At 45.7% G+C, this 21,596-nt stretch overlaps 1 protein-coding gene across 2 annotated transcripts; it reads left to right on the forward strand.

The window, feature by feature from the left end:
- Positions 1-249: 249 nt before the first annotated feature.
- tncb (tenascin Cb) lies at positions 250-21,163 on the forward strand. 2 transcript variants are annotated; one of them, XM_083673572.1, is made up of 22 exons: positions 250-781; positions 915-2,135; positions 2,630-2,893; positions 3,183-3,298; positions 3,844-3,997; positions 5,810-6,079; positions 6,256-6,444; positions 7,674-7,763; positions 7,965-8,228; positions 10,991-11,266; positions 14,517-14,789; positions 15,893-16,019; positions 16,358-16,497; positions 16,863-16,982; positions 17,211-17,354; positions 17,642-17,772; positions 18,080-18,212; positions 18,368-18,519; positions 18,652-18,748; positions 18,869-19,030; positions 19,190-19,353; positions 19,484-21,163. In XM_083673572.1, the coding sequence occupies exons 1-22, from the start codon at positions 298-300 to the stop codon at positions 19,592-19,594; spliced, it is 5,082 nt and encodes a 1,693-aa protein (XP_083529698.1). In that variant the 5' UTR covers positions 250-297; the 3' UTR covers positions 19,595-21,163. The 2 variants fall into 2 exon arrangements, with proteins under 2 accessions (XP_083529698.1, XP_083529699.1); XM_083673573.1 differs by lacking the exon at positions 14,517-14,789.
- The last annotated feature ends 433 nt before the right edge of the window (positions 21,164-21,596 follow it).

A 21,596-nucleotide genomic window follows, 5' to 3' on the forward strand; every position in this document is an offset into this window, starting at 1 on the left:
TTTCATAGATGTGCTTATTTAAATGGACTGATGTGAAAGGAATGTGTGAATATCATATTCAGCCAAAAGAATAACTACTGTAATCTGATTAATATGTAAGGCATAATGCCTTGCATTATGTTTGTGCTGTTTTCAAATGCAGGTAGTCTATGGGCAGTGACCTTCTCTTACGTCTATTCACACCATGCTTTCTTTCACGCTAGGACAAAAGGGCATCTGCGCCATCTCACAGATAGATAGACTCCATTCTCGTCCCCTGCTGCTGACACAACTGAGCCCAAGTGACAGGACGTCATCATGGGGATGAAAGGCCTGCTCCTGGGCTGTGTGGCTGTGGCTGTCCTGCTCCAGCTCTCCAACGCTGGCCTGGTGAAGAAGGTCATCCGCCACCGCAGAGAGACCCTGATGCCCACCGCCAATGAGAACATCACCCTGCCCAACCCAGATGCCCCAGTGGTCTTCAACCACGTCTACAACATCAACGTCCCCTCCAGCTCCCTCTGCGCCGTAGACCTAGACTCCCCCGGTGCCACCGAGGTGAAGCATAAAGCCGCCCCAATGGACATGCAGGACACGGAGCACCTGGAACACACGGTGGACGGGGAGAACCAGATCGTCTTCACCCACCGTATCAACATCCCCAAGCAGGCCTGTGGCTGTGACAACCACCTGCCTGACCTGAAGGACCTCCTGAGCAGGCTGGAGATGCTGGAGTCAGAGGTGTCCAGCCTGAGGGAGCAGTGTGGCAGTGGAGCTGGCTGCTGTGCAGCTCAGGTCACAGGTACAGTAGGCCCTCACTTATGTGATCATCACAATCATGTTGTGACTACATTCATTACAGTGTTACTACTCTCCACAGGTTGAGGCAATGTAAAATGTTAACACTATCATCCGGTTTGACCATGTTCCCTCAGGTGAAGTGGCCACCAAGCCCTACTGTAATGGCCGCGGTAACTACAGCACTGAGACCTGTAGCTGTGTGTGTGAGCCTGGCTGGAAGGGACCTAACTGCACCGAGCCAGAGTGCCCCAACGACTGCCAGGACCAGGGCCGCTGCGTGGACGGCAAGTGTGTGTGCTTCGAGGGCTTCGATGGGGAGGACTGTGGTATCGAGCTGTGCATGGTGGACTGCGGAGACAAGGGCCATTGCATTGAGGCATCCTGCGTCTGTGAGGAGGGCTTCATAGGTGAGGACTGCTCTCAGACTAACTGCCTGAATAACTGCCTGGGGCGTGGCCAATGCGTGGACGATGATTGCGTGTGTGACGAGCCCTGGACGGGCTTCGACTGCTCCGAGCTCATCTGCCCCAACGACTGCTATGACCGCGGTCGCTGCATCAATGGCACCTGCTACTGCGACGAGGGCTTCACCGGTGAGGACTGTGGGGAGCTCACCTGCCCCAGCAACTGTAACAACCGGGGGATGTGTGTCAATGGCCAGTGTGTGTGCCAGTCTGGCTACAGTGGAGAGGACTGCTCCAAGCTCACCTGCCCCGGCGATTGTAACGAGAGAGGTCATTGCTTCAATGGAAGGTGTATCTGTGACCCAGGCTTCGAGGGCGAGGACTGTTCTGTCTTGTCCTGCCCAGACAACTGCAACGACAGAGGCCAGTGTGTCAACGGGCAGTGCGTCTGCGATGCAGGATTCGAGGGCGATGACTGCGGTGATCTCTCCTGCCCCAACAAATGCCTGAACCGCGGCCGCTGTGTCAACGGACAGTGCGTGTGTAACAAGGGCTTCGCCGGGGAGGATTGCAGCATCAAGACCTGTCCCAAAGACTGCATGGGACGTGGAGAGTGTGTGGACGGCAAGTGTGTGTGCTTCCTCGGCTTCACAGGCAAAGACTGTGGTGAGCTGACTTGCCCCAACAACTGTCTGAACCGTGGGCGCTGTGTGAACGGCCAGTGTGTGTGTAACAAGGGCTTCGCCGGGGACGACTGCAGTGAGAAGACATGTCCCAGTAACTGTCTGGATAGAGGCTACTGCATGGATGGGAAGTGTGTGTGCTTCGAGGGCTTCACCGGCCTGGACTGCTCTGTGCTCACCTGCCCGGGAGACTGTCTGGACCAGGGTCACTGTGAGAACGGAGTGTGTGTCTGCGATGAAGGGTTCATTGGAGAAGACTGTTCTGAGGGTAAGAGAGACATCACATTTTGTGGAGGATCATTTGATGGGACATAATTGGTTGATGTTGGCAAATATATTCTGGAAACGCTCAACATTGGTAACATTACTATAAATGAATAATGTCAAATGGTGATATATGGTTTAACAACATTTTCCATGGCCATTGGTGTCATGGTGAATTGATGATTTGGTTTTGAAATGCAATTATATTTTCTGCAGAATAACTTAGATCAGAGAAAAATTTCAACACATGGTTTGGCCAATGGAAGCCAAAGAGTAGTCTTCTGAAAATCTTTTCACATACAGCAGAAATGTCTGTTATACAGGAATTATAGTTTGTATGTGTATTTTCTATGATTCGATATCCAGTACGAAACCCAACCAAGTTAATGATATTGGGAAGAAAGATTCAGCGCATCTTTGCTTATAGTACCACTTTAGAACAGTCATATTCTTTGTACTGTACATGTTCCCTAATTTGCTGTGGCTGTCTCTCTGCAGTCTCTCCACCCAAGGACCTGACAGTGATTGAGGTGACCCCAGAGACAGTGGACCTCACCTGGGTGAACGAGATGCAGGTAACAGAATACCTGGTCACATACGTGCCCACCGCCCTTGGTGGCCTGGAGCTTGACCTGCGTGTGTCTGGGGACAAGAAGACTGCCACCATCCGGGAGCTGGAGCCTGGTGTGGAGTATCTGATCAGTGTCTATGCCATCCTCAACAACAAGAAGAGTGTTCCTGTCAGCGCCAGAGTGGCCACACGTAAGTAATCTCTTTTATAGGCTAACAGCTCTACTGTACTGTAGGTCTGACGCAATTCAGTCAGTTACAATCTGATTAAACTTTTAATATCAACAAATTGATGTCTAGGCTCATGTGAACATCTGTTGTCAATAATATGTAATTGAATAACTAATTGTACTTGTTGTTTAGTGTTCTTGCCCTTGATCTATGCATGGTGGAACCAGCTAGCCATGAATCTAGATGTTTGGGGTCCTGAGGTTTAGTAAACAGAACATCAAATGCAGCTTGTGTGTTCCTATCCCCTCAGATCTCCCTGAGCCTGAGGGACTTAAGTTCAAATCTGTGAGGGAGACCTCTGTGGAGGTGCAGTGGGACCCCCTGGACATTCCCTTTGATGGCTGGAACCTCATCTTCAGAAACACTGTGAGTGAGCCGCACCATCTCCCATGATGCATTGAATGCCGTTAATGGATCTCTCCATATTCCACCAGGAGGTTGAATTCTCTAGCCCACAGCCTATCATTATCCCCATTTTCCTGTGGTAGAAACCATATACGCCCCATGACAGACCCCAATCCAAGCCTCAGTAATTGCCCAATGTGTCTATGTGAAACGGGGTGAATATCCTGTGGAAAATAGTTTAGCAGAGCTAGTGTGCAAAGACTGTTGTCTCAAAGTCAGCAGTTTATGTGACAAGATGTCCTGTGGGGCTGTTTCATTGACAACTCTGATGAGCATGTCATACAGAATGGTCATTGTTTATAAATGCTTTTGTAAGTCCTTATGTAAACAAGTGAACAATAGTCCTCCTGGAACATGGAAGCCGCAGTGAATTAATTTGATTCCCCCTAGTCCAAACATCACAAAACCCACCTAAGTTTGGTTTGGCTGTCCCATTCCCTCACCAAACATTATGCCAAAGCAAGCACTTGAGGTGGGTAGTGATTGCTGCTTTTTCGTGATGGCAGAAAGAGGAGAACGGGGAGATTCTGAACTCTCTGTCCCGGCCTGAGAACACGTTTGAGCAGTCGGGGCTGGGACCTGGTCAGGAGTACGAGGTCAAACTGGAGGTGGTGAAGAACAAGACCAGCGGACCTCCAGCACGCAAGAATATTGTCACAAGTGAGTACCCATTATTTATACAGAACTGACTATCTTGTCATTAGCTTAGTTGACTTAGCCTGTCAAATTGTCCCACTGATACACATTGGAGATGGTGAATGCAGGATTTGCTGAACGTCATGTGGGCCAATGATTTTCATACTGCAGCATTGAATGATTAATCCCTGAAAAAACCTTAGTATTAAATGTTCATAATTCAATCAGTATTACTGCCCAATCCTGCCAAGGCTGGTGATGCACAATTAAACAAGTAAATGAAAGCAATATATCAAAATATGGTAAGCTTTACACAGAGACCTGTCAGCCTCAAACATTGTCTTTGTATTCATAGCATATGGGAATGGGCCTTAAACCCTTCTTACGCCATTCTGACCACTGGATATTCTGAAGATATAATTTCCAGCAACAGAGACTCAAGAGGCAGCTTAAAGCCGTCAATCTTAAACACAAAAACACATTGTCACCTTGATACCAGGCATAGATTCAACTCTCTCTAGGGATCAGTCTCCTGGATATCCACTCTGTGGCTCAGACTGTCCTTCTAAGAAATCTTGATGTGCCAACTTTGAGTGATTAGCTCATTTCATTTCATTGCATCGTTTTGATTTACCAGAGGTAGTAAAAAGGCATCCCAACCCCCTCAGCAGGGTTGACTGTTATGAGGAAAATCATATCTCCATCAGGCTGTCTCTATAAAGGCTAATGGCGTGTATCGGTGAGAAGTACTTGGGGTTTGGGATCAATATAAAGCCAGTTTTGGGGTTGAAACTTGACTTCACCTGCCAGCTTGGCTGCTTTTACCAGCCAAGCTATTTTAGGTGGCTCAAGGGTCGGGTCAAATACTGCACACCAGCCCATTCAAGTCTCTGAGAATGTATTATTTCAAGAATAAGGTCTTGTAGGAACATTCCAGCCATGAAATATGAGCAGTACAGTGTTAGCTTTCACCCCTGTGAGATTTCTGTTTCAACAAATCTGAATAAAGCGATCCCAATATGCGGAGCAATGTTCATGCAGGTTCTACAGTAACTTTTATTGCCTTCTCTCCATTCAATGCGAGGTCAAGCTTACCCTGCTTATTTATGGTTACAGAATGGCCCACACATTGCCAGAGTAAACACAACGTTGCAAGGAAAACCCATTAGTTACCTAACATTTCAATCTCAGGCACCCTGCTTCCTCTTTTAGTTTGTAAATTCCACACAGAAATGCAATCATTTCTGTGTGGAAGTCTAGGGAGATGTTGAACACATGGGACCTGAGCACCATGCTGTGTGGTGTTAAACACACACACACATACTGTCGCATGACAGTGCTGGGATTATGGGGTCCCCAGATCTCCATGTCACTCAAGGCCTCTTAATGCCTGCCATTACATAGGCTTGTGCCAAATGCTATAGGATTTGCATTCTAGGGAACTAATTGCATGAAGTAAACCCCTCTCCTCCCCCCATGTCATGTGTGGGAGACACCACTCAGGCTCACAGGAGGCCTCCTCTCAGGAGACAATTATAACACCAGAATGTCACACATGCAAATCAAATCTGTGTTAAGCTCCAATTTTTGTTTTATCTACTTTCTGCAGAGTGTTGACTTTCCTCAAAGTTACTGCAGCATGTGACAAATCAATTCCACCCGCAGAAAGTGCCTTTCATGCTTTGGGGATTTGATCTGGAATTACAAGAAAAACCATATGAATACAAGAATATGGCATCATTTTATTTCCACTATTAGTTGCAAGCAAGTTGTGTTCTAAGTGAGGTATTCACTCCTATGTCTCCTTTCTCTCCCCTCCCCGTCCTCCTCCCCCAGTGATTGATGCTCCCAGCCAGTTGGATGTGCGTGATGTCACAGACACAACAGCTCTCATCACATGGTTCCAGCCGGTGGCCCAGGTGGATGGTGTGAGCATGTTGTTTGGGCCTAGCTCAGACCCCTCAGACAGGAACACAGTGAATCTGTCCTTCTCAGACTCCCAGTACCATCTGGGCAGCCTCAACCCTGATACTGAGTACGAAGTGTCACTGATGGCCAGGAGAGGAGAGATGACCAGCGTGCCTGTTTATGAAAACTTCCTCACAGGTACTGTAAGACAAGAGACAAGCCTGTCTTTCAACCTCTATTAAATTGACCACCATCTTTAATGGGTTAGGCAAACTAATACATATAGTTGTAAACAGCAGTGTGGTCTGTGCTCAACTGGGGATCTGGACCACACAGTGTATTGTGTTTACGATGTGTGTCTGAATGCCTTCCAGACCTGGATGCTCCACGGGACCTGCAGGCCGTGGAGCTGACAGACAAAAGCATCACTCTGGAGTGGAGGAACAGCCAGTCCAAAGTAGACAACTACCGCATCAAATACGGACCCCTCTCTGGAGGAGACCATGGAGAGCTGCTGATGTTCCCCACAGGGCCCAGGGACACCACCCAGGCCAAGATCACTGGTAAGACTGCTGTCTCTGGTTCTAGTTATTAACCTCTCAACACAGGAAGTGGACAGTGATTTAGGTACATTTTACCTAGATTTTTTTCACCCTTTTGGGGTTTTGTGGGTTAACATTACATTAGAACAACTGTTTAGCTATTCAAAAACTGGGCCCTTTTCAATATGAAAATCTCTACAACAACCACATTGTCTTTGAGAGAGTGAATAGACATTATTCAATGTAAAGCTGCCAATCCTGCCAAGTGTTTGTGGTCCTCCCTCCGAATTGTCAGTATCAAATTCAATGCACTTATTTCCAAATGGGCTTCTTTGTTTTTGTGTCATGAAACGTTCGGCCGACCACAAAAGCCCCCACTTTATAAGAAAACAGCCCGAGGCAGTTTGCATTCAGCCCTTAAATGGAATAACACTGCCGCTTGTTTCAATGTGAGATCCTGGTCAAACAAGAAAAGCAGGGCCATTTTCATCTCCATGCAGTGCTCCCATTATGCGGCCATGCTTTGAGGCGGACGCATTTTTTTCGAAACCATGCGCCACTGCATGGAAGGATTAGCCACCCTGAGAAAAAAAAAAAGGGTTTCAACGGGTAATAGTGTCTTTGTCTGGCCCCATTCTTTGTCCTTGGGAGGCCCATCCCCAGTACATAAGGCAGGGTGTCTATTCAGCTAATGTCCTCCTCAGCTCCACACACACCTCAGCATTTTTTTCACACAGTTATTATCTGTAATTGCCTTCACGCTTGTGATTTTATTGATAATGAGTTTCCTCTGCATTAGGTGTAATTTCATGCTGCAAGACTCCTGCGTGGTGACCTCTGTGGGAGTTAATAAAGGAATTAAAGGCATTTGGACTGAGAGCCCTTAATTGTTGGGCTAAGGGGATCTCAGAGCCTCTTGTATCACAGCAAATGTTGTTTCAGCCCCGTAGAGAGGCCCCCAATACATGAGCGCAAATACAAAATGGAGCTTCCAGAAAGAAGAGGCTGACGATAAACGCAATTATGCTTCATGCAATTAAGCCCTTCAAGAGCTTCTTTCCCATTGTTGTTGAAGCTATTAGCTGCAAACAGCTGTTTTTTTTTTTATAAGACTCTTTCAAAAGTTTTTTTTCAGGAAATAAATACATCTGTAAATACACGTGAGCACAAAAAAACAACAGTGTTTCTGTCGCGTTGCTATGTTTCATGCGGTCTAATGTTTCTTGTCCTTCTGTCCCTCTGTTGTGAAGGCCTGAGACCTGGGACGGAGTATGGAATGGGTGTCACAGCAGTGAAGGGTGAACGTGAGAGCCTACCTACTACCACCAACTCTGTGACTGGTGAGATGCATTAGAGTATATGAGATCATTATTCATAGTAAGAATTCTATCAATAACAGATTCTTACAAGAACTCCCACAATTTTCCTATAACCCACTGCCCACGTGTAGCCTACAGCATTCACTAAAATGAAACTATCGTCAGTAAACTACAGACTCCCCAGTGTTGTTAGCTGAACAATCCTACTGTCCGTCCCTCCAGCCCTCGATGCTCCTAAGGACCTGGATGTGGCTGAGGTGACTGAGACCACCATGAGGCTGGTATGGAAGAAGCCGGTGGCCAAGATTGACATCTACAGGCTGGTTTATGTGTCTGCTGACGGCCGCAAGGCAGAGGCGGTGGTCCAGGGTAGTGCACTGACACACACCCTGAGGAACCTGATGCCAGGCATGCTCTACACCATCACCCTGACTGCAGAGAGGGGCCGCAAGCAGAGTAGCCCTGCCACCATCTCTGCACCCACAGGTCAGTTTGGGCACCACAACGCTCCATATAAGCTTTTGAAACTGTGTTTACTGTACCTGGTATGTACACTTACAGGTTTACTAGCTATTAACATGCTTATCTCAAAAGACAGGGATTTACTTATATGCTTCATCCATGTTGGTTGAAGTATTACAGCACAGTATGGGTCTGAAAGAGAGTCTTTCAGGCTCTGTGTTTTGACTGTGATTTATGAGGTTTTGTACTGTTGAGCCTCAAGCCTTTTCCTCATTAACCATAGATTCATTTTTGCTCTGCAGCCCTGCAGCCAAACCTAGGGAATGAATCGAAGTCATTGTTAGGGCTTTCCATAAGTCTCTCTGTCTCTGTTTCCCCTCTGAGTCTTTCATTTGGGACATGTGGGTTTATTTTACTTTGTTTCTGAAACAAGGAAAGACAAATAAGATGATTGTGACATTTTCTAGCTCCTGTGGTCAGTGTCCTTCCAAGCTAAACATTTCAGGAGAAAGTCTTCCAGTTATGCAATGGGTTGCCCATTAAGTGCATGGCTATGGGCAAAATTGATATGGCATGAGGGAAAAGCTGGTATGGCTCAGAATAACTGTCTTTTGTTGGATTGAAATTGTGTGTCCCATACTGCCAAAGGTGAAGAATAGAGGCAGTGTAAATGTGCTTGCGTGCATGCGTGCATGCATGTGTGTGTGTGTGTGTGTGTGTGTGTGTGTGTGTGTGTGTGTGTGTGTATGTGTGTGTGTGTGTGTGTGTGTGTGTGTGTGTGTGTGTGTGTGTGTGTGTGTGTGTGTGTGTGCATGCATGCTCCATACAAAGCTCATTCATGTGATAATTGTTGGAGTGAGCCCACTCCCCTCTGGTTTTGTGCGATTTGACCACGATGAACTGTGGGGCTGTCAGATAAAAGGCCACATGCTGGGCCCCCTGTTACAACATTGTCTCCCAAATCACCACTCCCCCTAATCCGCAGCGTTCGAATCTCCAAGCTTTATCGTCTCCAGACACGTAGTGCAAACACAGCGCACACACGTTTGCAAGGATATAATGGGATTGGAGAGGAGGGGGGTGGGGGTGGGTGCACCCCAGGTCTGGGCTTTACTTGTGTTTGACAATCATCAGGCATTGAAAGGATTACAAGAATTTGAGTTCAAGTGTTTGGAGACCCACTGGAGTGAGCCAATGAGAGGTACTATACTGTACCTCCAGAGGACTAAGAGTGGTTCTAAATCCTAGGGCCATTTCTATTGCAGTACAAGTAACATTATTGAAGTGACTTGAAGGTGACACATCCGCCCGTCAGACATTTGTTGTTGATACAGGGAAATGAGGAGACAAAAAAACTAGGATTATCATAATTTAAGATAATCAGCAGATTCAGAGAGTCGTGGAGTTGTGGGGAGCCTTTGTGTAAACGGAAGGCTCAAGGACAATGAGAGAGAACAGTTTGAATGATAATATCTTCAGCAATAGTCAAAGGAGTCAATAACCAGATTTGAAGAATAGAATGAACAGGTATGTTGTTTTACCAATGCCATATGCATGTAGAGTATGAAAACAAGACCAAAGATCCTCGTGTTAGTATTCTCCGGTTGGTTTCACACACCTCACAAATTATTCACAAACTATGTTCAGATTAGAAAATATTGCATGAAAAATTGCTCCTCCAATTTGAGAAATGGAGCAAAAAGCATGGCCAGAAGATGCCCTTCATGTATTTGAGATGATCTTTCATAATTTATCTCATACCATCTCCATCTCCATCTCCATCTGCATCCCCATCTGCATGTGCTGAAAACCAGACCAAAGACCAATAGTTGCCTATCATGGCTAACAATGGGAGAAGAGTCAATGCATTTTCATATTCATTTTCATTAAACAGTTTAGCAACATTTCTCTGTCAAATAACAGTTCATGAAGCCCACACTACAAGAGGTTGAACATAGTACTCTTCTCCCATTTGAGCTTCCATAAGCAACGGCCAGGCTGGTGCTCGCAAAAGGTCATTCCCATCCTCATTGTCTTCCATTCCATGTTCTCTCTATTTTGCTCGTCACTCCACTGTGGAATGAAAAGAGGATAATGGTAGCCTTGACGTTTACCTGCCTCTCACTCGTGAATGCTGACACCGCACCATGGTGTTCAATTATAGGGTAGACTGCACTGCACTGCATGGCTTCTTCATGTGTTTGAAGTGGACTGTGTGTACTTCTGCTCACGTGGACTACACTGGACCTTCAAAAATTAATGGCTCCTTCAGGACCATTAATACGCAAGCTGTTTCCGGCAAGTCTAATTCAGGTGCACGGAAGATTTGACTGTTCCCACAGTGGAGCGGTGGTGGTAGCTATAGGCTATCGCTAATGAGTGTGTTGGTGTCATGGTGGTCTTTGTAGTGGTAATGCTGGCATATTTCCCTCCACACACACAGAGAAGGTCTTCTTTCATTTTCTGGGACATAGAGGTGTGATTGAAATACAAATGAGAGATGGCCATTGTTGGCCAACAGTTTCACTAACCTCTTTTCAACGATAATGTTGGCTTAGGTTTTATGAAATCTTCATGTTTTCTTGGCTCTTCTAATTATTTCTCCCATATTGCATTGAACACTGTATTTTGATTGATTCCAAATGTTCTAGTGTTTGTCATTGTTTGTTTATTGTGTCAATAATGAGGAGGGCATGTCTCTGAGAGAAGACCAGCCATTTCCCAAGCCTTCGTTCTATGTATGTGAATAATGCACGTAACATTGTCTTGATGTGTTTGTCATCCAGAGGAGGAGAAGCCTGAGGTGGCCAATGTCACAGTGTCCGACGTGTCGTGGGACAGCTTCCTCCTCGCCTGGCACTCCGAGGAGGGAGCCTTTGAGGGCTTTCTGGTAGAGGTTACAGATGCAGAGGCAGGGGTAGAGTGGCAGAACCACACCTTGCCAGCCGATGCCCAGAGCCTGGGTATCCTAGGCCTCTCTCCCAGCACCTGGTACAGGGTCAGCCTGTATGGGGTGTACAGAGGGTCCCTCTTAGAGCCTGTCTTTGCAGACACCATCACAGGTAGCCCCACACAAGTCAGCCCCAAATCTTTCTGTCTCACTCCTCTTTTGAAGCTCACTTCCTGACAGCTCTTTCCTCTGGGCAGAGGGTCGTTCTATCCTGTGGACAACATCCTGTCTCTATTGTACAGTACATATACACCCCACACACTAACCCCTTCATGGCTACACCAATAGCATTCTACTACTAATCTCTTTTCAAAAACAACTTCACTATCTTATGACGAAAAGGTACCAGTCCAGCCATTGTGGTAGTTCATTGGTCGCTAGTTTTTCGAAATACAGTGCCTCATCACCAAACAATGTATCCAATATCTACCCCTTTTTCTCTTTCTTTGATGAGGCAGTGATTGTAAAACAAACAAACACTCCCGACAGTACCACCCAGGCAACACCCATTCTGTTCTCATCAGGCCTCAGGATCCCTGTTTGATCCCACCTGAACGGCCAGCCTGCCTGTTGAGACATGTCAGGAGTGCAACAGCACCTGGACTGTGGTCTGAGCAAGTGTGTATAATCTGTGATCAGGTAGTGTGAGCAGGTCCACCAGGTGCACTGATGTCCTCCCACACAGCCAATCATAGTAATTATCAACAATTTACATTCTGGGAATTACAATATGGTGTCTTGACAATTTACTTTATCTCCTGAAATAGTGCTTTGATCTAAAGCTAAAATATGGATGTATGCATGTGTTGTGAGAATGTCAATATCTTACCCATCTGTTTTGACACCATAATGTACTGTAGCACAGTAATGAACTCAGCCAAGCATGCTTCTGTTATTATTTAGAGAGAGTAATACCTGTTATTTCAGACCAGTTAGCCCCATGCTACCGCCTACTCGCTCTCAAACACAGCCAGATACACATAGCTTTAGTCTTTTGAGGTCTTTCTTCAACTTGCCAAATATGGCCTCCATTTTCAGTTTTTACCTTCTTACATTTGTTCCATCGTGTATGCTATATTTGACTCATGACAGATGGTGTCTCTCATCTAGTCGCTTAGATTTGTTTTTATTGAAACTCATTGTAGGTTTTTCTTTTGAATTATTATCTGGAAACCATTTTAAAATGGTTAGGATATCAAAAATGGGATCGTATCATTATCATCATTATCGTTTTGTATCATAAACAGATGAAGACACATCCCTTGTAAACATTCGACAAATGGATGGAGGCTCATTGGATTGACAGAGGGAAAACCCTGAGGAGCTTTTGTCACTTTGTGTGAGGGCTCTTTTCTGTATGCACCCCCAGTCCCCCGTCCTAGACTGATCCTCATTCTCATGCTGGCATTGCCCCTCTGTCCTGGGGTTGGGGTGCCAGAGGCTGCAGAGGGCATGCTGAATGTGGGCACACACTCAAGTCTGCCTATTGTCTGCATGCTAATGGCTAGGGAAACCAGCCCAACATTTACATTAGCACCACTTCATCCATAAAACAGAGAATTATCCACACAAGCATCATCTGTCTGTATTGCTTGATACATTTATGGAATCCAGGCCTATGTTCACCACACGTCAAGAAATTTCTGCATTAAGAATGAGTTGTCCAGAAGATGGATGGGGTCAGGCTTGAAATAACAGGATGGTACTGTTACTAGCACCGTTAAACTTCTGCACGCTTCTGAAGCCGGATGACTCCCCACAGAGATGCAATACCTGTCAAAAGACTAGCTCAGTTGAAATGTACATCAACACAAGCTGGCCCTGAGTTCATCGCCCGCGACTGGGACTGGGACCGCTCGCAGAAACCTCTTTCAGCATGTTAGCTGGCGCCTTGTACCCCCTCCAATAACAGGCAACCCTTTGTCAGTGTGGATTGTGTTCCCTGAAGTCTGAGTTTATGGGGGGGTGGGGGTGGGAGGTGGTCGGGGGGGGGGGGCCGGGGGGTCAGTCAGTGGCGACCACATGTTACCACTCCTGATGGATATGGCCCTCCCTCTCCTCTCTGACTGGCCAACTACAGCAGCCTCGCTCCTAATGAAGAGTGACAGCTCCCCAGGATTTGTCTGCTCTGGTTCTCATTTCCACCACTTCTTCTTCACACAACAAATGCCTTGTGCGTTTCACGTCAGCCCGAATCCAATCAGAAAAAAAGGGGATCACACTGGTTCAGGACCTCGAGACCTTTTACATTTGGCGAAGTGTTTTAATGAGTTATATATCCACTATATCTAGACAAGGCTGCATTGAGTCCACCAGGATATGTCCATCATCTACTGTGTTCTAGCTACTTTAAAAACCACTCTGGCCCATCTCTCTATCTGTACTGCTGTTGTTCAGGAAGCGTCTCTTTCTAATGAGCAGACATCCCCTGCTGCAGAGCATTTCCTCCAACAGCTGTAGACTCCTGCTGTCTCAGCTTCTCTTCCCCTGCCATTATTAGCTCCTGCTAATGATTAGTTAGCGCTGCTAGCTTTTACAAGGCCCTATACACACAGTCCCATCTGTACACACATTGGTACAGACATGAACACACGTAGTTAGCTGCATTTTCAAACTGCTTTTTGCCATCATTTGTCTGGAAGGTGCATGTAAAACACTAACTCAACAATTCGCATCAATGTACTATTGAATCAATGCTGAATATTGGCACAGTATGCTTATTTGCAATTACAGCATCAGTAGACTGAGGCTTGTGTTATCTAATTCACTCAAAGTTGCATTGGTTGGCATTGCCAATAAATAACATCACGTCACTGCGCAAAGCAAGTGTATGGTTTTACTGTCAGAATTCACCACAGTGGCTGTGATAGGCACACACTCTAAGTAAATGGTTTTCTACTGCACCAGTGATGGCTATGTCAGAGACAGAGGACATGATTGGGTAAGACTGTAATTAGCAATTGGGCAAACATCAAATGGTCCTCTAGTCAACAAGAGGACCTGTAATGGCTTTGATGGTCAAGACGATAAAGTATCTGAGTGGTATAAACACTGAAAATAGCTGACAGAGTCAACACTGGTGAAACACCCTGTCAACATCAATATATCCCCACCTATATTTTCCTTTTCTAAGGATGGAGTAAGTAACCACTATTTACTCCCCTGTCTTGTGAACCTACTGATGGGTGTAATGTAATGGGTTTAATCCAAAACAATATTGTTATATCTGCATACAGTTTGACTACTGGGGCATACAATATGCAATATTACCCATTGCCTTTTCTTCTGCAATCTTCATAAAATCTTAAAGTACTCTTGAGGTCCACAGTGGAAGAAAAAACATGACATGTTTTGTCACTCAGAGGCTGAGCCGGAAGTGGAACATCTATTGGTCTCTGACGTCACCTCAGAGAGCTTTAAGCTAACCTGGACAGCTGAAGAGGACATCTTTGATACTTTTGTCATAATGATCCATGATACCGGCGCCCTCACCCAACCACAAGAGGTTGTCATGGCCGGCGAAGACAGAACAACAGTCATTAGTGAGCTCATTGAGGACACTGAGTACGCAATCGAGCTCTTTGGGCTAATTTCGGGACGACGCTCCCAATCTATTTCCGGGGTGGAAAGAACAGGTACACTGTATTGCATCACACCAGCAATGGCCTAAGGCTGGTGATTTAAGAATGATATGAACCTACTTCACTGTGTCCATTTCTTTCAATGTAAAATGTATTTATTCTTCTCTCTTTATGTTGTCAAGTTGTGTTCCTATGATAACAGCATGAAAACAGGGTCAAGAAGATCAATGTTCTAACAATTACCCTGAAAACCTTCACCCTAACCTCATAACAAAGTGATCATTTTTGTTCAAGGCACTGAAGGCAGCACTGTGGTCAAATTAGGATTGTTATCTTTAGAAATTGAGGTTAATAAGCCTATTTAATGGAGGATCCCATTATGAATTTTTGATTAAGGCCATCTCAGGCTGCCTTGTGTGCCTTGTCAGCAACTGTGTGTGATGTCTTATCTTGGTTTCTTATCACAACCCTGTCTGTTCAGTGTCTCATCATTTTCCTGTCTCTCTGTCAGCACTCCTGAGTGGTTCCAGTGGAATCAGCCAACAGCTCTCTCATCTAAAACCAGTCCCAGTATCTCTGAACACTGTCAGTGTAAACACTCAGCGCCTGACGGCCTGCCATTCACCCGTGTCCAGAGAACTGCTCAGGAGATTTACCCGATTCTTCGTTTTTCTCTTTTCCCAGTTTTGTCCATGGGTGTCTCCCTCTCTCTATAAGGGGAAAGTTGTCTGTGTCTCTGGCTGTCCCCTGTCTTCCCTGGGGGTATGGCTTTCCTCTTGGGTCCGATGGGCGCATGTTTCACTTTTGTGTTTTGGGAATGGGGGCAAGTTAATCTCCCTGGGTCTGTCACGCAAGATACTGTGGCTCAGCATTGACAACAGACGCCGGGAGCCCTGGCCCTCTTTGTCTCAATCTGTCTCCCTTTCTTTACTTTAACTGGAGATTTTCAATGGTGTATCTGCTCTCAAATAACAATAAAAAAGAATAAGGGTAACTGTTTTGTTCCAGAAAACTCACAATATTGTTTACTGTTACTCATATATGACATATCTAGAATGTTTCCATAATCTGTTATTCATTCCAGGTCATTTAAAGGTTCACCTAGTTTCTAACAACCTACCTTTCTACCTGCGTATCTGTTTGTGATCCTACGCCAGGTCTTGGCGCTCCCAAGGGCATTCGTTTCTCTGATGTCACTGATACCTCTGCTACTGTTCACTGGTTGGTGCCCAAAGCTCGTGTGGACAGCTACCGTGTAACCTATGTGCCCGCTCAGGGAGGTAAGTGTCCAAGTACTGTGCAGTTACATGAAAGCATTGTGTAGTTACATGGTAGTATTTATGTTCTAAGAATATACTTTGTTTTCTTTGGGTCTCTTTTTATTTTATTTACATTATTACAATCTCTCCAGGGATCATTCATTCTGCCTAATTCTATGTTAGTCTTATTCTGCCCTCTGGTGGCTGTCCTTTTCCCAAAAAGTAAATAATGCAACACAGCTTTGATGCGCTGCTGTTTCTTTCAAAATGGAAGATACATGATTGGTTTTAGGAATTATAAGCACATAGCATCGGATGTCTGACATACCTTGTCTTCATGTTTTTGTGTGTGTGTGCAGGCAGTCCTAAGACTGTGACTGTGGATGGAACTGCGTCTCAGACTGTGCTGCCCAACCTGACCCCTGGAGTGACCTACCAGGTGACTGTCATCGCTCTGAAGGGTCAGAAGGAGAGTGAGCCTGGATCAGACAGTGTCACTACAGGTAAGGGTCACACCCACCCATACTGTAACACATGCAGACACTTCATACAAGTTAATTCTATGATTTCTCTTTTTTTACGTTCTGCAAAATGAATGATTTTTCCTTTCAATCTAGTCAGCAAATGTTAACTGTGGCAATCAGGTTAAAATGCAGTCTTTGTAAGCTGAGCATGCAGGCCTTTGAAGCAGGTGTTTGTGTACAGGGCCTGGAGGGCCTGGCCTGGGGTGAATAGCTCATGTTTCCTTACACAAGCAGACAATGGCTTTGTCCATGGGGAGGTGTTTGATGTAGTACCACACTAACTGTGTTGTTTTTGTGTGTGTGTGTGTGTGCGTGTGTGTGTGTGTGTGGGTGTTTTATGACAGCTTTGGACAAGCCCCGTGGCCTGACTGCCATCAACATCACTGACACTGAGGCTCTGCTACTCTGGCAGCCCGCCATCGCCACTGTAGATGGCTATGTCATCACCTACAGCGCAGACACAGGTAAGGTGTCATACACACACACACCCACACACACTGACGGATCAAAGTGTGTGATGATTTTTCCATCTGGATGTACATTACAAGGGATTACATGAGGAGGCATTATGTCTGACATTGCGTGTGTGTCTGCTTATCCTGAGAATGCTGATCTACCCTCTCTCTCTGTGTGTGTGTGTGTGTGTGTGTGTGTGTGTGTGTGTGTGTGTGTGTGTGTGTGTGTGTGTGCAGTGTCCCCAGTGATGGAGCGAGTGTCTGGGAACATTGTGGAGTTTGAGATGAACTCTCTCACCCCCGCCACTCACTACACCGTCAAGGTCTACGCCGTCAGAGAGGCCGCCAAGAGTGCAGCCACCACGACGGAGTTCACCACCGGTGAGAGGCCCGGAACATTCCACTCCTCCGCTGTACTGTAACTCTCTGAGCAAGAGATCACTCCTGATTACCCATGACATGGTTTCAGTACCAACCAATGTTTGTTCATAAAGTCTCAATATCAATATCATTGTGGTTCAATAGGGGAACATTACTTTTACAATTGAAAACCTACAGATGTCCAAACTCTAACCTCCCAAGCTCTCTACTTCAGTTGTAGAGCTTCCATGTTGCGTCCTGCTGTCCCGCTACTCCCCTCAGAGCCTTACGTATTCTCTGTGTCGTAGATGTGGATGCCCCTCAGGACCTGGCCGCCAGTAACATCCTGACCGAGAGCGCCATGCTGACCTGGAAGGCCCCGCGTGCCGACATCACCGGCTACATCCTCAGCTTCGAGTCAGCGGATGGCACAGTCAGGGTAAGTCCACACCTGCAAAGCTGAGCCTCTGTCTCATTTTCTATCTGATGACTAGCTACAGTACCTCCGATTCCTCTCTCAGATGGCTTTTTGGTCATGTCCAAACGGTCGTATGATAAATTAGATTAGAATAGAATGACTTTATTTTTCCTGAAGGAACTTAGTTTAGGACTACATTACTGGGGTTCAATGCGGGAAAAAAAAAAAAAAAGGAAAGTGTGTTTCACAATCATGTTTGTTGTCAGGTTAGCAATATACTGAATCTCTGGTATGTCATTTGACCCCTGTGTTTGGGGTCTTCGTCCAGGAAGTGGTCCTGAGTCCCACAGCCACCTCCTATAACATGGTCCAGCTGAGTGCCTCCACTGAGTATTCGGTGAGACTGCAGGCCATCGCTGGCCCAAAAAGGAGCCGTCTAATCTCCACCATCTTCACCACCAGTGAGTGTAGCGCTATTCTACCATAATACATGCCTTTTGTCCACCCCCTACTGGGAAAATCTCTCTTTATCGCTCTGGTTAGGCAGCTGGCGTTGTGCAGTGACTAATCCAGTGTGTGTGTGTGTGTGTGTGTGTGTGTGTGTGTGTGTGTGTAGTTGGCGTGCTATACAAATACCCCAGGGACTGCGCCCAGGCTTTGCTGAATGGAGACACCACCTCTGGGCTATACACCGTCTACCTGGCTGGAGATGAGAGCCAGCCCATACAGGTGTACTGTGACATGACTACAGATGGAGGTGGCTGGATTGTAAGTCACTGGACAATATCTACAACCCAACAAACTCCGCAGCTTATTGACTCATTTAGATGTAATGGGCTTTTTATTAATTGGTTTCAAGACTGAATGGCCTGGTTTTGTGCCCCCCCCCATCCCCCGCAGATCTTTGTCAGGCGCCAGAGTGGTAAACTGGAGTTCTTCCGCAACTGGAGGAACTACACTGCTGGTTTTGGTGACATGAACGATGAATTCTGGCTCGGTATGCTCTCAATGATAATATCAGTTTCACATCATTGTATTGTTACCTATCACCATCAAATACCGGAGATATTGTCTCCTTAAGGCCAATATTGAACACACCTGTCACCTTTGTCCCCAGGTCTGTCGAACCTTCACAAGATCACAGCGGCAGGGCAGTATGAGCTGCGGGTGGACCTCAGAGACAAGGGTGAGACAGCCTACGCCCAGTACGACAAGTTCTCCATCACCGAGCCCCGCAGTCGCTACAAGGTACACGTCGGAGGCTACAGCGGTACCGCAGGTAAGCCCGGCTTCTCGAAAGCTAACCGAGACAAGCTATTCATTTGATTTCTATCCATTTGATTCTCCTGAGAAGTCGTGTCAAGCAAATGCCTTTTCGTGTGAGTGTGAGACTGCAAAGCAGCCTTCCTGAAGCCTCTCTCTCTGCCGCTCCCTGCAGGTGATTCTATGACCTACCACCACGGTCGCCCATTCTCAACCTACGACCATGATAATGACATCGCCGTCACCAACTGTGCCCTGTCTTACAAGGGTGCCTTCTGGTATAAGAACTGCCATCGTGTCAACCTTATGGGACGATATGGAGATAACAGTCACAGCAAGGTACCGTCATGCATGAAAAATACAAATGCTAGTGTTTTCCCTATTCAGATTTGTATCATCATATGTAAATACGAATGACATTTGTAGTCATAAATCGCAACATCTTATATCATTGTGCTGTGTTCTTCAGGGAGTCAACTGGTTCCACTGGAAAGGCCACGAGCATTCAATCGAGTTTGCCGAGATGAAGATCAGGCCATCCAACTTCAGGAACTTTGAGGGAAGGAGGAAACGATCATAAACCACCATCGCGCTCACTCCGCCCCCCCCTCTCTCTCTCTCTCCGTGACCCCTCCTCTTTCCTCTGCCCCTGCTGATTCCACACACCCCCCTGCAGCTACCAAAGCCACTGCCAAGAGCCCAGCCGCCTCGAACCTGCACCCCTCCTCCTGTTCACTCACAGAAAATAAGCACATCTACACTCCTACCAATCCACTACACATCCCACAGACCCACCCCCCTCCAGGTTGTGTGCAGTAGAAATACTGTCAATGCCAAATTGATGTGGATAAATGGACTTACATGCCACAACAACAAAAACAAAACAAGCCCACACAGAATCTACACACACCAAAGAGAGAATACTCTATGAAACCCAAGTATAAAGCATTTTTCTTGTCACACTCACATGAAAGCACTAGTGGAGGGGTGCATTCGAGTCTGGCCTGGGGCATTAACATGTAGAATACTGATGTTGTGTTGTGTTCCGTTTCTACAGTATGTCACAACCAGCCACTGTAGTTCATTAGGGTTTTTGCAGAGAGGGCAGGCTGTTTACATGTGGTCTTGTTAGATGTCAGGGCCTCTTCTACACTAATACTGGTAACCTCTAAACTGGATGATAGAAATGCTATGCTTTGAATAACACGCGAACAACAAGCGTACAGTATATCTGGATTGAAATGATCGATCCGAAATGGTTTTCTTCATAAAGCCACGACTCATTCAAATGTATATGTTCAGTGGAAAGTCATTTTTATCTTGTCGTTCATTTGTCTTTGTGTGACTCATCCTCGTCACTTTAACCTTCCCTCTTTCCACATACAATCCCTTCATCTCAAACTGTCATCTAAAACAATATGGGCAAGGAAAAAAAAATACATTGGGAAAAGAATCTGCTACATCCCATGCACATGTGGATAGTGTGTTTCCATTGATTGTGTGGGCCTTGCAGGCACTGTGCAATTTGTCTTACACATGTACCTGGGCTACTTTCCAGCTATCATGCATTAGCTACAGGACAGAGAAAAAGTTGTTGTGTTTTGATTTGTTTTATTTTCTTTATGAATCCAAGGCAGGACCTATTATTCAATATATAATGAAATGGGTAATAACATTTTTGCAAAATGTGAATACATATATAGAACAAGTCAGAGAGGAATACTGTGTTGAATACAAAAGATATTAATGCTCAAAATGGCCAATTCCAATTGACATTGTAGGGTTATATTGTATGCTTTGTTGAGAAACTATTGGGCAGGCCAAAATGATACAAGTTGTGTGTCCTCCCCCTTCCCTCCCCTCTGCTATGGCAGGAGACTAAACCACTGACCCCTATGGAATACCTGTGTAAATTAATTTGTTTTTTTGATTTATGTTTGTTTACAACTGGGTGAACAACAGGTGTTTCTCTGTAACCCTTATTACAATAAAACAAAGTTTGTTTAAAAATGATGAGTCGTCTGTGCTCTTTGTCTAAGGAAAACACACTTTTGCAGCATGCTACCAATCCACTATGAGGAGTGAAGGATATGATGTGATTGATACTGTGATTACTTTTACAATATACCAAAATCAACAGTTTGGGATATAATTTAAATGTTTACATTCAACACACACACACACACACACACACACACACACACACACACACACACACACACACACACACACACACACACACACACACACACACACACACAGCGCAATAAAAGAGAGGATGAATGTGTATCTTAGTCAAATAACAGGTCTGGTTTGTGGTGGGAGTTTGCCATAAACAAATAATGGTACAAATAATGGTAATAGATAATAAAATTAAATTCCGTTCTATTCGATTCACATTGATTTGTATAGCCCTTAATCACGACACCAACCATCCTTAGACCCTCGCAGAGGACAAGGAAAAACTCCCATATAAAACCTTACAGGGGGAAAAAAATGGAAACCTTGGGAGGGATCCCTCTACACGACGGTCAGGCGAGTTTGGGCAGGCAGAAAATACAATATACAAAACGCCCTGTCGA

Source organism: Argentina silus (genome assembly GCF_951799395.1).
Source record: "Argentina silus genome assembly, chromosome: 7".
Classification (NCBI taxonomy): Eukaryota; Metazoa; Chordata; class Actinopteri; order Argentiniformes; family Argentinidae; genus Argentina; species Argentina silus.

Coding starts and splice junctions, on each gene's coding strand:
- tncb (XM_083673572.1), top strand. CDS start 298: ATGGGGATGAAAGGCCTGCTCCTGGGCTGTGTGGCTGTGGCTGTCCTG. Junction 2,894..3,182: donor CAGCGCCAGAGTGGCCACAC/GTAAGTAATCTC, acceptor CTATCCCCTCAG/ATCTCCCTGAGCCTGAGGGA. Junction 19,354..19,483: donor GAGATAACAGTCACAGCAAG/GTACCGTCATGC, acceptor TGTGTTCTTCAG/GGAGTCAACTGGTTCCACTG.